This window comes from Bubalus kerabau, chromosome 1, assembly GCF_029407905.1.
Source record: "Bubalus kerabau isolate K-KA32 ecotype Philippines breed swamp buffalo chromosome 1, PCC_UOA_SB_1v2, whole genome shotgun sequence".
Taxonomy (NCBI): Eukaryota; Metazoa; Chordata; class Mammalia; order Artiodactyla; family Bovidae; genus Bubalus; species Bubalus kerabau.
The window spans coordinates 153,164,822-153,177,293 of NC_073624.1; the positions used below are offsets into that span (position 1 = coordinate 153,164,822).

General features: G+C 40.9%; 1 protein-coding gene and 1 long non-coding RNA gene across 10 annotated transcripts in view; both read left to right on the forward strand.

The window, feature by feature from the left end:
- The first annotated feature begins 10 nt into the window (after window positions 1–10).
- Window positions 11–12,472, forward strand: part of ADK (adenosine kinase) — a 569,627-nt gene continuing 557,165 nt past the window's right edge. For 6 of the 9 annotated variants that reach the window (XR_008698600.1, XR_008698601.1, XR_008698606.1 and 3 more), the window contains exon 1: window positions 39–169. Coding sequence is in view for 3 of the 9 variants with exons in the window: in XM_055536393.1 (XP_055392368.1) it covers window positions 105–169 (65 nt within the window). In the remaining 6 variants the exon portion in view is untranslated. Of the gene's footprint in view, window positions 170–12,472 lie in introns of all 9 variants that reach the window. The other 3 variants (XM_055536398.1, XM_055536394.1, XM_055536393.1) reach the window with 2 other exon arrangements.
- LOC129620640 (uncharacterized) lies at window positions 179–2,513 on the forward strand. Its single transcript, XR_008698632.1, has 2 exons — window positions 179–621; window positions 1,940–2,513. It is a non-coding gene; the product is annotated as an uncharacterized LOC129620640 (long non-coding RNA).

Consider the following 12,472-nt stretch of genomic DNA (forward strand, 5'->3'; position numbering starts at 1 on the left):
GCGGGGTTTAGTGACAAGGAGGCGGTGATGAGGCGAGGGGGCGGGGAGAGGGAGCCGAAGGGGTGGGGCGAGCCCTGGAGCGTAAGTGAGGTAGGAGCGCGAAGATGGCAGCGGCAGAGGAGGAGCCAAAGCCCAAAAAGCTGAAGGTGGAAGCGCCTCCAGCGCTGAGGTGAGCCCTACCTGACACAGGGTGGAGGGCGACGAGCTGCCGCTAGCCAGGGGCCACGTAGGGTTGCGCGACCGAGGCGCTGGGTGGTAACCTCAACCCCCGGCATGGGACCAACGCACGGGACGGATAGCCCTGGTAGTTGCCCGCCTGGCTGCGACCCTTTGCCCGCTTTCCGCCCAGTTTGGCCCAGTCACCGCAGGCTCCGGAGACGCTCCGCCGCCCTTGACCAATCAGAGCGCCGGCCGGCGTGCGGAGCCGGCTTTGGGCAGGCTGCGGGCGCCACGTGGGAGCCCGCCCCGGCTTGGCTGTGCGACCCGGGAGGACCGGACCGGACCCGATCTGAGCCGAGTCAATCGCGGTCACTTCATCTTCCCTGGGGGATGATGAGGAGAATGCCCAGCGACTAGCCTACCCTGAGGCAAAGACAGAATTTTTGGGTATTTTTCGTAAAGGTCGCGGAAGGGCGCTTTGACCTTCCTTTTAGTACTTAGGTGGCTCTGAATGCTGGTACCTTTGCAAATCCTCTACTAGGAACCAAGACCCCGCCTCCGGGGCTTTGCGGGAGTGGGGTCGGGGGCGTGGGGATGGCATTTGCCAAAATCGTTAGGAAAGGTTAATTTTTCTTCTTTGCACTTTTGGCAGCAGTGGAGATAGTTCTACACCTAACATATGATTTGATGTTGCAACTTTTACTTACAATATGCACGTTTCTTGATGATTTTGAAATGCTCCTTGGAAGGCAGTGGGTTTTCTATGTAAAGCTAGATATTTAAAACTGATTTAAAACTATTGCGACACTCCTGATTATACAAATTTCGTTTCTTCCAACATGATCCTTCTTCACTTTTGAAAGAACTAATCTTTCATATTTGAAAATATCACTTAGGAGTCCGGTGGTCTGTTCACGCTGTTTTCAATGGATGGTGACGAAATCCCTGCCAGTACCTTTAATATATTCATATTACCTTCAAAGGGCCAAAGTGTTAGTGTGCCTACCTTATATAAAGAAAATAAACTCCCCCCCCCCGCCCCCGCCCCCACGGCTCAGGATGTTCTGTTTTCGTTTTAAGCTTTCACACTACAGACTAAAGCAAAGGCTTTTGAGCCAGACCTACCTGGATTTGAGTTGTTAGGAGAAGCAAACTGAAACCGCCTACCCTGGCCAGGCAATGTAGTAACCATTTGCCGTGAGTTATTTTACCATAGGAGATTGTGGTAAGGAACACGGAATTAACAAGCCACCGTTAACCAGATGAATTTGGGAAGGGTCAAAAGGAGACACCACGTGTCCAACCATCTCCCAGAATCTTTCTCACTGGCATCCATCTTGGCTAAGCAATGCCTGTTCCACCAGGGAGGAAGGACCCTGAATCAGAAAGATTGGCCAAAGACAACCCGGAAACTGATCCCATCACCATAAAACTTCAGACTTCAAGAAACAGGGCAGAGCAGTTCTCCTGGGTTCTGTTAACCTACTGCTCTCCGGCAGGCGTCCCTTTCCAATTAAGTCCCTTGCTTTGTCAGCATGTGTGTCTCCTCAGATAATTCATTTCTGAGTGTTAGACAAGAGCCCACTTTTGGGCCCTGGAAGGGGTCCCCCGTCCTTCAACAAAGGCATATGCTTTCCTTGAAACGCACCTTCTTAACAAAGTTTCCTCTACCAAATTGGAAGACAGCTCCAACTTTTTCCTCTCCTATCCTACTAAAGATGCAGCCTTTAGATTTTTCTCTTATGCACCTCCATTTTCAAAGTGCTTTCCTGTTCTACAGATGAGAAAATGGAAGCCCAGATGAAACAGTAAAGGAACTGAAGTTTGAACACAAAGAATCTGGGTGCAAGTTCATTGTTATCTGACTTTACTGTGCCTACTTTTATACACTCACCCAAGATATGCTTCTCTCTGACATGCAGCCTTAAAAATAATCATAAAAAATAATGTTTAATATGTATTGTTTCAGCATTTTACCTATTTTAGCTCAATTCAGTCCCACAACAACCCTTCAAGGTAGACGGTATATGTCCATTTTACCAAGGAGGAAACAGGTATAGAGAAGTAACTTTATCGAGGTGAACTTTATAGACTTCACATTTTGATCAAAAGCCCTAGTGAACTGTTAACTCACCTTTTGTTTTTTCTTGTTTTGTCTTTTGGTTAGTGTGTATAGTTTTTTGTTGTTGCAATACATGAGCATATGCTACTTAATAATTCTTAAACGTGTATAATGTTATTTTACAAGTCATCAGTGTCTGTCTACCTAAAACTTGTAAGTCTTTACTATGTGTAGATATGAAGGTAGGATTAGACACTTGAGTACTGGAATAAATCTCTTCATTTTGTGTGAAGACCTTTTGTGATTGGCTATTCGTACTTTCGTTATATTCATTTGTCTTTAAGGATCTCAGTGTGATAATGTACTGAGTGGTTAGATTGTGTGCATTATTTATGATGACTTGCTTGACATTTAAGAGGCTAGCTACCAGTTTTGGTTAACTTTTAAGAGGATGGCTTATAAAGTCTGTTGTTCAGTCACCAAGTTGTGTCTAACTCTTCATGACGCCATGGACTGCAGCACACCGGGCTTCCCTGTCCCTCACTATCTCCCGGAGTTTTTTCAAACTCATGTCCATTGAGTTGGTGATATTATCCAACTATCTTATCCTCTGTCACCCCCTTCTCCTCCTACACAGGAAGCCCCCAAAACAAAAAATTATCCAGGGAAAAGTGACAATAATGTGGAGGTTGTAAAAACCCTGCTCTAGAGAGAGCATCTGACAAGTCTAGTTTCCCTTTATCAAAAAATATTTTTCTCGGCTTTTTAGGGTTACTGAAGTTGGAAAGAAGCTAACTCTATCATGTTTTCACACTGGGTCAAGGAACAGAAGGGAACATTAATTGAGTGCCAGGCACACTAGGTGCTTTATATATGCTATCTCATTTAATCTTCCCAGCAACCTGTGAATGAGCCTTGTGTTACAGTGGTGTATGTAGGCCTGAAAGAAGTCCAGAAGCATTTTGGGGAACTGTTCCCTAGATAAAAATGTTCCATGATGATTCCCTGTATTTAGGACCACTTTCTTTTCTCTCTTTTGGGAATGTCATCCAAGTTCATTTCTTGAGCAGTCATCTCTGAGAGGATAGAGTTTCTTCCCAGGCTTTTTGAGCACATGCCAAGTGTATTCTTTTAGTCTTTCAAGTGCCTGCTATTTTAGGCATGATGCTGAAAAGTAGGTACACGAAGTGAGAGAGCGAAGAACTGGTAGCATCTTCTTGGTGGGAAAATGACACCTGCGCATTCCAAAAGGTGACAGAGAGCTAACCAGGTGGAAAATAGGGTGTCTGGCTTTAAAGAAAAGTTTGTTTGGAGGTAGAAATGGGAGAGAGCTGCCTCTGTTGGGGAACTACATCTGTTTGGTGTGACTGAAGCTGGAAGGTATAAAGGGGTCCAGGTTTTGTACTGAACACTTTCACCTGTGTGATCTTTTTATCTCTATGTCCTTCAGCCCCCAGACCTAATTTTAACTGCTGAATATCTCCTTCGGAGTGTCTTGCTGACACTTGAAAGTCATACATATCAAGCTAAATTCACCTATTGTCCTAAATCTGCACCTTTTTCCATGGTCTGTACGTATGTCAATGGCGCCACTAACTTCTCTTATTCCAAAGTTTGGAGCCTAGATACTTGGTTCATTTTCCCTCTGTATATGGTTATCAAAGTTGGTCTTCTTCAATTGTGTCTTTGTATTGACTTTCTCACCAGTCTCAAGTTCTACCTAAGCTTCATTAAGAATAGCTCGATTTATTCATCATAGAAAATACTTGTAAGCTCTGAAGTTGATGTTAGGAAAGGCTGAATCTGAAGAGCCATTGTAACTTTTTCTAATGTTAGTAATTATATATTGTTCTGGGTCGTGGTTTAACAATTACACATTGTTCTAGGTCATGACTTTTATATAACTTATGCATATAAATTATATATAATTTTAATCTTTATTAAAAAGGAAACAAACAGCACTTCTCCAGTCAGAAAATGCTGAATTTTTCTCAAGTTATTGTTGCCTAACCATTTGCCTTCTATGGGCTCCTTTTAGTCTTTCCTTCTGTCTTTTACTTCACTAATCTCTCTGTTTTAAAATTGTGTATTAAACCTCAGAAATGTCTGTAAGTATTTTGGATGACAAAGCAACAATAAACACTTTTTTTTTTATTTCAGAAAATTCTCTGGAATATGATTTTTATAAATGGAGCATACTGTTCCCGGGGTAGCCTGTTGTGAGGATTAAATGTGGAAAGTGTACGCATAGTAGAAAAGAGAAAGGGTGATTGATCATGTGTCCGTAGTGTGGCGCTCAGTGCCTGGTCCTTGGGAGCTATTCAGTTAATGTTTGAGTGAATTACCAGCACAGCGTAGAGGGAGACTACTGAGTTTTACTTTTTTAGATCTTATGCTTTTAACAGTGCAGCCTAAAATTGAGTTTGGCTCTTTTTAGGTGACATTGCATGTTGTTTACATTACAAATTTAATCCTTTAATATTAAAGCTTTTGACTATGAAGAAAAATGAAAAATGGAACTCTTGGAGGTACTTTGTATGAATGCCTTAATAAAGTCCATTCCTAGGCATTATAAATTAGGGCAGAGTGAGGGTGGTGAAAAGGCAGAGTCAGAGGAAAGCCTCCATGGATGGTCCTAGGTATCTAGAGATAAACATGAAATGTGTGGAGCCCAGGCAAAGTCGGAAGGACTTCTGGTAAAAAGGCATTGAAAACTAAGTTTCTGGTGTTAGGTATAGGCCTAGACTGAATAACACTAAATAAAACATGAGGCCAGTATGCTACTTCCTACCTGGAATATGGCTTGACTTCCCTTCCAGCCAATAAAATCCTGTCTGTATGCAAAATATTCAGAGTTAAATCAAAATTCTCGAGCATTCTGGTCAGGATGGAAGCCAGCAGAGGCGTAGTTAAGAGCATGGTCTCTGGAATCAGACCTTTGGTCCTTGGTCTTTATTAGCTGGTAATCTTGGTAAGATTGTTTAATGGCCCCATGCCTCTGTTTTCTCACCTTTTAAATGGATATAATAAAAGTACTTACCATAAAAGATAGTTGAGAGGATTTCATGAAAAAATAAATATAAAGTTGGCTCATAGTATGTCTGCAGTAAATGTTAGCTCTTGCTGTTGTGGTACTGTTTATCCTGCTTTTGGCTCCCTACCCTGTTCCAAACTCTGCAGTTACACATTTAGGCAGAAAAAGAAAAGATCCAGGTATACTCAAGAACAAGATAAACATCTCCAGGGACTGAAATGAAAAGGAAACATGCTTCTGGGTTCAGGAGATTCTGGGTTCAGGAGCAAGTGGAAATAACTTTGTGCAGGGGAGCTGGAGTCAGATACCCTGAATGAATCTTGTAGCTGGATTGGGGCTGACTGAAAAGAAGGCTGAAAGCCTTTGTTCCTGGCTGTTGCTTTAAAAAGCTGTGAATCTGAAGTGGTGATACAGAAGTGGCTGAGCTGCCAGATGGCTCAAAGTTGGAAACTAATTTCTCCATTATCAACTGGTACAAGAGCACCAAACTTGGAGGTCATAAATCTAGAAGAGGGGTTCAGTTCAGTTCAGTCACTCAGTCGTGTCCAACTCTTTGCGATCCCATGAATTGCAGCACGCCAGGCCTCCCTGTCCATCACCAACTCTCGGAGTTCACTCAAACTCATGTCAATCGAGTCCGTGATGCCATCCAGCCATCTCATCCTCTGTCGTCCCCTTCGCCTCCTGCCCCCAATCCCTCCCAGCATCAGAGTCTTTTCCAATGAGTCAACTCTTTGCATGAGGTGGCCAAAGTTTTGGAGTTTCAGCTTTAGCATCAGTCCTTCCAAAGAACTGGAACTTCCAAAGTCCAGGACTGATGGATCTTCATCAGAATGAAGAAGAATGGACTGGTTGGATCTCCTTGCAGTCCAAGGGACTCTCAAGAGTCTTCTCCAACACCACAGTTCAAAAGCATCAATTCTTCGGCGCTCAGCTTTCTTCACAGTCGAACTTTCACATCCATACATGACCACGGGAAAAACCATAGCCTTGACTAGATGGACCTTTGTTGGCAAAGAAGAGGGGTAGCTTACCTCAAAACCATTGGAAAAAGGAAGGGAAAGTCTGAGCCTGCAAACAGATAAGGAAGACTATTACTTAGAAAATAAACACAACTACCAGGAGATAAACTCACTTAAAATCTAATGGATTGTTAGAGCAATTTCAAACTGATTTTAAGTATTTTTAAAGATCCTTAAAAAGATAAAAGAAATAATAGTTATTTAAAACATGTTATAAATAAAAATAGTAAATATGAAGTAAATGGCTATATAAAATAAAAAATAGTTACTGAAATTAACAAAAGTTGGTTAAACTCCAGTTCAAACACCTTTAAAATGAAAATTAATGAGTTGGAAGATAGTCCTGAGTAATTCTCCCAGTTGTAGTACAGAGAAATCAAGAAAAATCAAGAGAATATATATATTACATGTATATATACATGTGTGTGTTATGTTCGGTCATTAAGTTGTATCTGACCCTTTGCAATCCCATGGACTGCAGCATGCCAGCATCCCTGTCTTTCACTATCTCCTGGAGTTTGCTCAAATTTATGTCCATTGAGTTGGTAATGCTATCTAACCATCTCATCCTCTACCACCCCCTTCTCCTTTTGCCTTCAGTCTTTCCCAACATCAGGGTCTTTTCCACTGAGTCAGCTCTTTGCATCAGGCAGTCAAAATATTGGAGCTTCAGCTTCAGCATCAGTCCTTCCAGTGAATATTCAGGGTTGATTTCCTTTTGGATTGACTGGTTTGATCTTCTTGCAGTCCAAGGGACTCTCAAGAGTTTTCTCCAGCACCACAATTCAGAAGCATCAATTTTTCGGTTTTCAGCCTTCTTTATGGTCCACTTTATGAGAGTTCACATCTGTAAATGACTACTGGAAAAAACATAGCTTTGACTATTCTGACCTTTGTTGGCAAAGTGATGTCTCGGCTTTTTAATATGCTATATAGGTTTGTAATGGCTTTTCTTCCAAGGAGCAAAGGTCTTTTAATTTCATGGCTGCAGGCACCATCCGCAGTGATTTTGGAGCCCAAGAAAATAAAGTCTGTCACTGTTTGCGTTGTTTCCCTATGTATTTGCCAGGAATTGATGGGACCAGATGCCATGATCTTAGTTTTTTGAATGTTTAGTTTCAAACCAGCTGTTTCACTCTCCTCTTTCACACTCATCCAGAGACTCTTTAGTTCCATTTCACTTTCTGCCATTAGAGTGGTATCATCTACATATCTGAGGCTTTTTATATTTCTGCTGGAAATCTTGATTCCAACTTGTGATTTATTCAGCCCGACATTTCATTTGATGTGCTCCACATGTAAGTTAAATAAACAGGGTGACAATATACAGCCTTGTCATACTCCTTTCCCAATTTTGAACCAGTCCATTGTTCCATGTCAGGTTCTAACTGTTGCTTCTTGACCTGCATGCAAGTTTCTCAGGAGACAGGTAAAGTGGTCTGGTATTCCCATCTCTTTAAGAATTTTCCACAGTTAGTTGAGATCCACACAGTCAAAGACTTTAGTGTAGTTGATGAAGCAGAAGATGTTTTTCTGGAATTCCCTTGTTTTCTCTATAATCCAACAAATTGGCAATTTGATCTCTGATTCGTCTACCTTTTCTAAACCCAGCTTGTACATTTGGAAGTACTCCCTGGCAATACATACATATGTGTAAAAATTGAGGCATCAACTAATGTCTAATTAGGAGTTCCAAAAAGAAGAAAGAGTGTGAATAGTGGAGAGGCAATGTTGTTTTGCTGAAAGTTTTCTTTCAATTTAGGATTGAAGGATTCATTAATAAACCACTAGTTACACATTAAATAATTTCAATATTTAACACAGGATTATTTGACTTAATCTCAACATATAGTCATTTCTTTACCACTAGAGCCACCTAGGAAGTCCATATAGTCATTAAAAGAAAAGAAATAGGAACAATAGAGGCAGTAGCACATGCATCACCACATTGGCCAAATTCTACATCCAGACTTGAACAGCACTGGGAAGTCCTGAGTAACAGCAGTCTGGAGTCCTAGTGGGGAATAGGGTCCTGGGCGGTGTGTCGACCCCATAGGTGAGACTTCAGATTGCAGTTTTGGAGGCTCCTGCTTATAATCACAGGCCACTTGACTTGGTGATAGCAACTGTGCGATTACAGGCAGGCATGTAGTGCAGGCAGGGTCCAGGCAAGATCAGAAGTTGGTCAGAGGTCTGCTCCCTTACTTCTGAAGCCTGAACAAGACTGCCTCCATTTTAATTTCCCTAAAACATATTAGAAGAAATGATGACTGACAATTTTCCAGAATTTAAGAAAGATCAAAGCCCTCAGGTTGAAAGGGTATTCCAGATGCATTTAAGTGACATCATATGGTATTTGTCTTTCTCTTTCTGACTTACTTCACTTAGTATGATAATCTCTAGGCATCCATGTAGCTGAAAATGGCATTATTTCGTTCTTCTTAATGGCTGAGTAATATTACACACACCACATCTAATTTATCCATTCTTCTCTCAATGGACATTTTGGTTTCCATGTCTTCACTATTTTAAATAGTGCTGCTATGAACATAGGGGTGCATGTATCTTTTTGAATTACAGTTTTGTCTGGATATGTGCCCAGGAGTGGAATTGCTGGATCATGTGGTAACTCTATTTTTAATTTTTTGAGGAACCTCCATACTGTTCTGCCTACTGGCTATACCAGTTTACATTCAAATAGTGGGTTATTTTTGTTTATTATTTTTTCTTTTTTTGTATTTTCCAACTGTTCTACATTGAACATATATATTAGGACTTGATTTTAAGCTGGAGGAACTTGATGTATACTGAACACATATTTTGGTCAAGTGCTGAGTGGCTGAGTATCATCATTATAGAATGGACCTCTGGGATACTAAGTAAATCTGAAACTTTGTAAAATAAGCTAATAAGTTAAGATTTTCGTATAGGTTATAGTCTTTTCATCTTTATTTCTGAAATCCCCAAAGCTCTGAAAACTGGAAATTAAAAAAAAAGGTTTGAGATAGAATTAATTTGCCAGCAAAACTTGAACGGGTGTGTTTATATTTATTTGTATTTATAGTATTTATTTGTTGACACAGATGTGTGTGTTTTGCTATAGATATATCTGCTTGTTAATGGCATGCTGCATGAAACCTTCCTGGGCAGTTTACAAAATATAGTACATAGAGTGTGTTACCTTCCTAAAATTCATAAACTTCTGAATCTCATAAAATTCTGGCCCTAAAACATACCTTGCCCCAAGGATTCAATAAAAGGATTGAGGGCCTTTTGAAAAATTTAAATACTCAATTTTTTGTTGTTGTTCAGTCACAAAATTGTGTCTGATTTTGCGACCTCATAGACTGCAGAACACCAGGCTTCCTTGTCCTTCACTATTTCCTGGAGTTTGCTCACTCATGTCCATTAAGTCAGTGATACCATCCAACCATCTCATCAAACTCTGTTTTAAAAATTCAGTTTTTTAAAGTTTACTATGCAGAGTACATCATGAGAAACGCTGGGCTGGAAGAAGCACAAGCTGGAATCAAGATTGCCAGGAGAAATATCAATAACCTTAGATATGCAGATGACACTACCCTTATGGCAGAAAGTGAAGAGGAACTAAAAAGCCTCTTGATGAAAGTGAAAGAGGAGAGTGAAAAGGTTGGCTTAAAGCTCAACATTCAGAAAACGAAGATCATGGCATCTGGTCCCATCACTTCATGGGAAATAGATGGGGAAACAGTGGAAACAGTGTCAGACTTTATTTTGGGGGGCTCCCAAATCACTGCAGATGGTGATTGCAGCCATGAAATTAAAAGACGCTTACTCCTTGGAAGGAAAGTTATGACCAACCTAGATTCAAAAGCAGAGACGTTACTTTACCAACAAAGGTCCATCTAGTCAAGGCTGTGGTTTTTCCAGTGGTCATGTATGGATGTGAGAGTTGGACTGTGAAGAAAGCTGAGTGCCGAAGAATTGATGCTTTTGAACTGTGGTGTTGGAGAAGACTCTTGAGAGTCCCTTGGACTGCAAGGAGATCCAACCAGTCCATTCTGAAGGAGATCAGCCTTGGGATTTCTTTGGAAGGAATGATGCTAAAGCTGAAACTCCAGTACTTTGGCCACCTCATGCGAAGAGTTGACTCATTGGAAAAGACTCTGATGCTAGGAGGGATTGGGGGCAAGAGGAGAAGGGGACGACAGAGGATGAGATGGCTGGATGGCATCACCAACTCGATGGACATGAGTTTGTGTGAACTCTGGGAGTTGGTGATGGACAGGGAGGCCTGGCGTGCTGAGATTCATGGGGTCGCAAAGAGTCGGACACGACTGAGCGACTGAACTGAACTGAACTGATGGTGAGGAAACAACAGTTTCTCATCAGAATCACTTGCTAAAATATTCCTGCAGTCCCCATTCTACATGTTGATAATTCTAAGTCAATGCTTGTTTCAAAGGTCTTATTTGGCTAGTTCTTCCATAGTACTTGTGCTGGTTATGTCATTGAGTTATTAGGCTTTTTTCCCGTTTCTGATAGTAACTGACTAAGGTAAAGACTTCAGGTTTTTGAATTTCAAGATTTAGAAGGCGTATTTTACTGGAAGTGGTCTCATGAACTCAAGTTTCGCATACTACTTGAAGATGATACCTTTCGAATATTTTCCAAAGCAGATTTAAAGTTGTTGCCCTCTCTTCTATATTTTACTTTTGGTGTTTTTGTTTGTACTTGTGCCCTCACATGATTTCTTTAAAAATGTTTCCATTTAGAAAACAATAATTAGCTTTCAACATAAGAACATCTAAATTTCCACTTGGAATTTGGCTTTCATCGCATGCATGCCGATTTCAGCACCTTCTGTAGAATAAGAAATTGTGTACAGCAATTATGTAAGAAACCCAGTTTGCTTACTTATTAACAGGCTTTCACAATTTTGTCAGCAAGCCACACTTAGTCATTAGTAAACCCAGCTATTTTTCTGTGTTAGCTGCAAACACAAGATTATAGGTCTGGAAGTAGCCTATGTGATCACTGATCACTCACAAACTTAGCGATTATTGGAAATGATATTGAAGTAGTTACTTGGCTTTTTTGCCGTCTAGAGGCTCAGGCTGGACTTTGGTGTATCCCTAGTAGAACCATTTCTAATTCTCTAAGAGGCTCAGTTGACTCAAAGAGTGGGAAGTCTAGCCAAATAAGACTCATTCTAGGAATGCATCCCTAGCTTCTATTATCCTCTGGTATTGAATTTATTTCTCACACAGGCCATCTTAAATGTAGTAAGAAAGACAGCATTTTTCATCCCTAAGCCCACAATCTCATGAGCCCAAAGGCAAGACTTTCCACATCTGTTTAACGGTTTTGAGAATATTCTGATTGGCCCTGCCTGGGTTACATACCCACCATTGAACCAATTAGCGTCTCAGAGGTGGGGATTTTGGCCAGCCTTCGAGGTACTCTTACTCTTTTTTCTGTGTGCCTGTGTTTATATATGTTGGGGAGTGTATGGATGTTGAGGAAGACACTATAATCAACAGCTCTACCAGGAACTTGAAGGGTGCAGGAGGTGGTGTCATTCTCTCAGCAAGAGAAAAATTCATTATGGCACTTACAGAAAATATTTACGAAAATGAACAAACAATCCTCTCCTGTCTCCTGCTGCCACTGGAAACCTCATTCCTCAAGGTCCAGACAAAGTCTATCTCCCTTATAAAATTTTCCTAATCAGCAGGCCTGGGAATGGCTCTCTGTCTGCTGCTTGGCACTTTATGCTTCGTATTATTGCTGTGCACAGTGTGCATGTTTTCTCTTGTCTACTGCTACTTGAAGTCAGGAAACTAGTTGAACAACTCTCAACGCTTTATAACTGATTACTTCATTGCAACATAGGCCCTAAATTTTTGTTCAACGAATTAATTAACTCTTTAAAGAGGTTTGAATCTTTGTCGTATTCAGTGGTGCAAAATGGAATCATATATTGACTGTAAATTGTTATCTGTTCAGAAGAGTTGACAGAACTCTTACCTGAAAATGTTTCATGGTTCTTGGACCTTTGTTTTTTATTGTCATGGGGAGTGAGCTTGTGTGTGAAATAAATCCAGTGCTGGAGGACAGAGGCCAAGAGATGCACTCTAGACTGCATTTCTGTTCTTTCTGATGACTGTAGTGAGCTTTGACTATAGTAATCATCTCATGCATTTGTCCATAGGG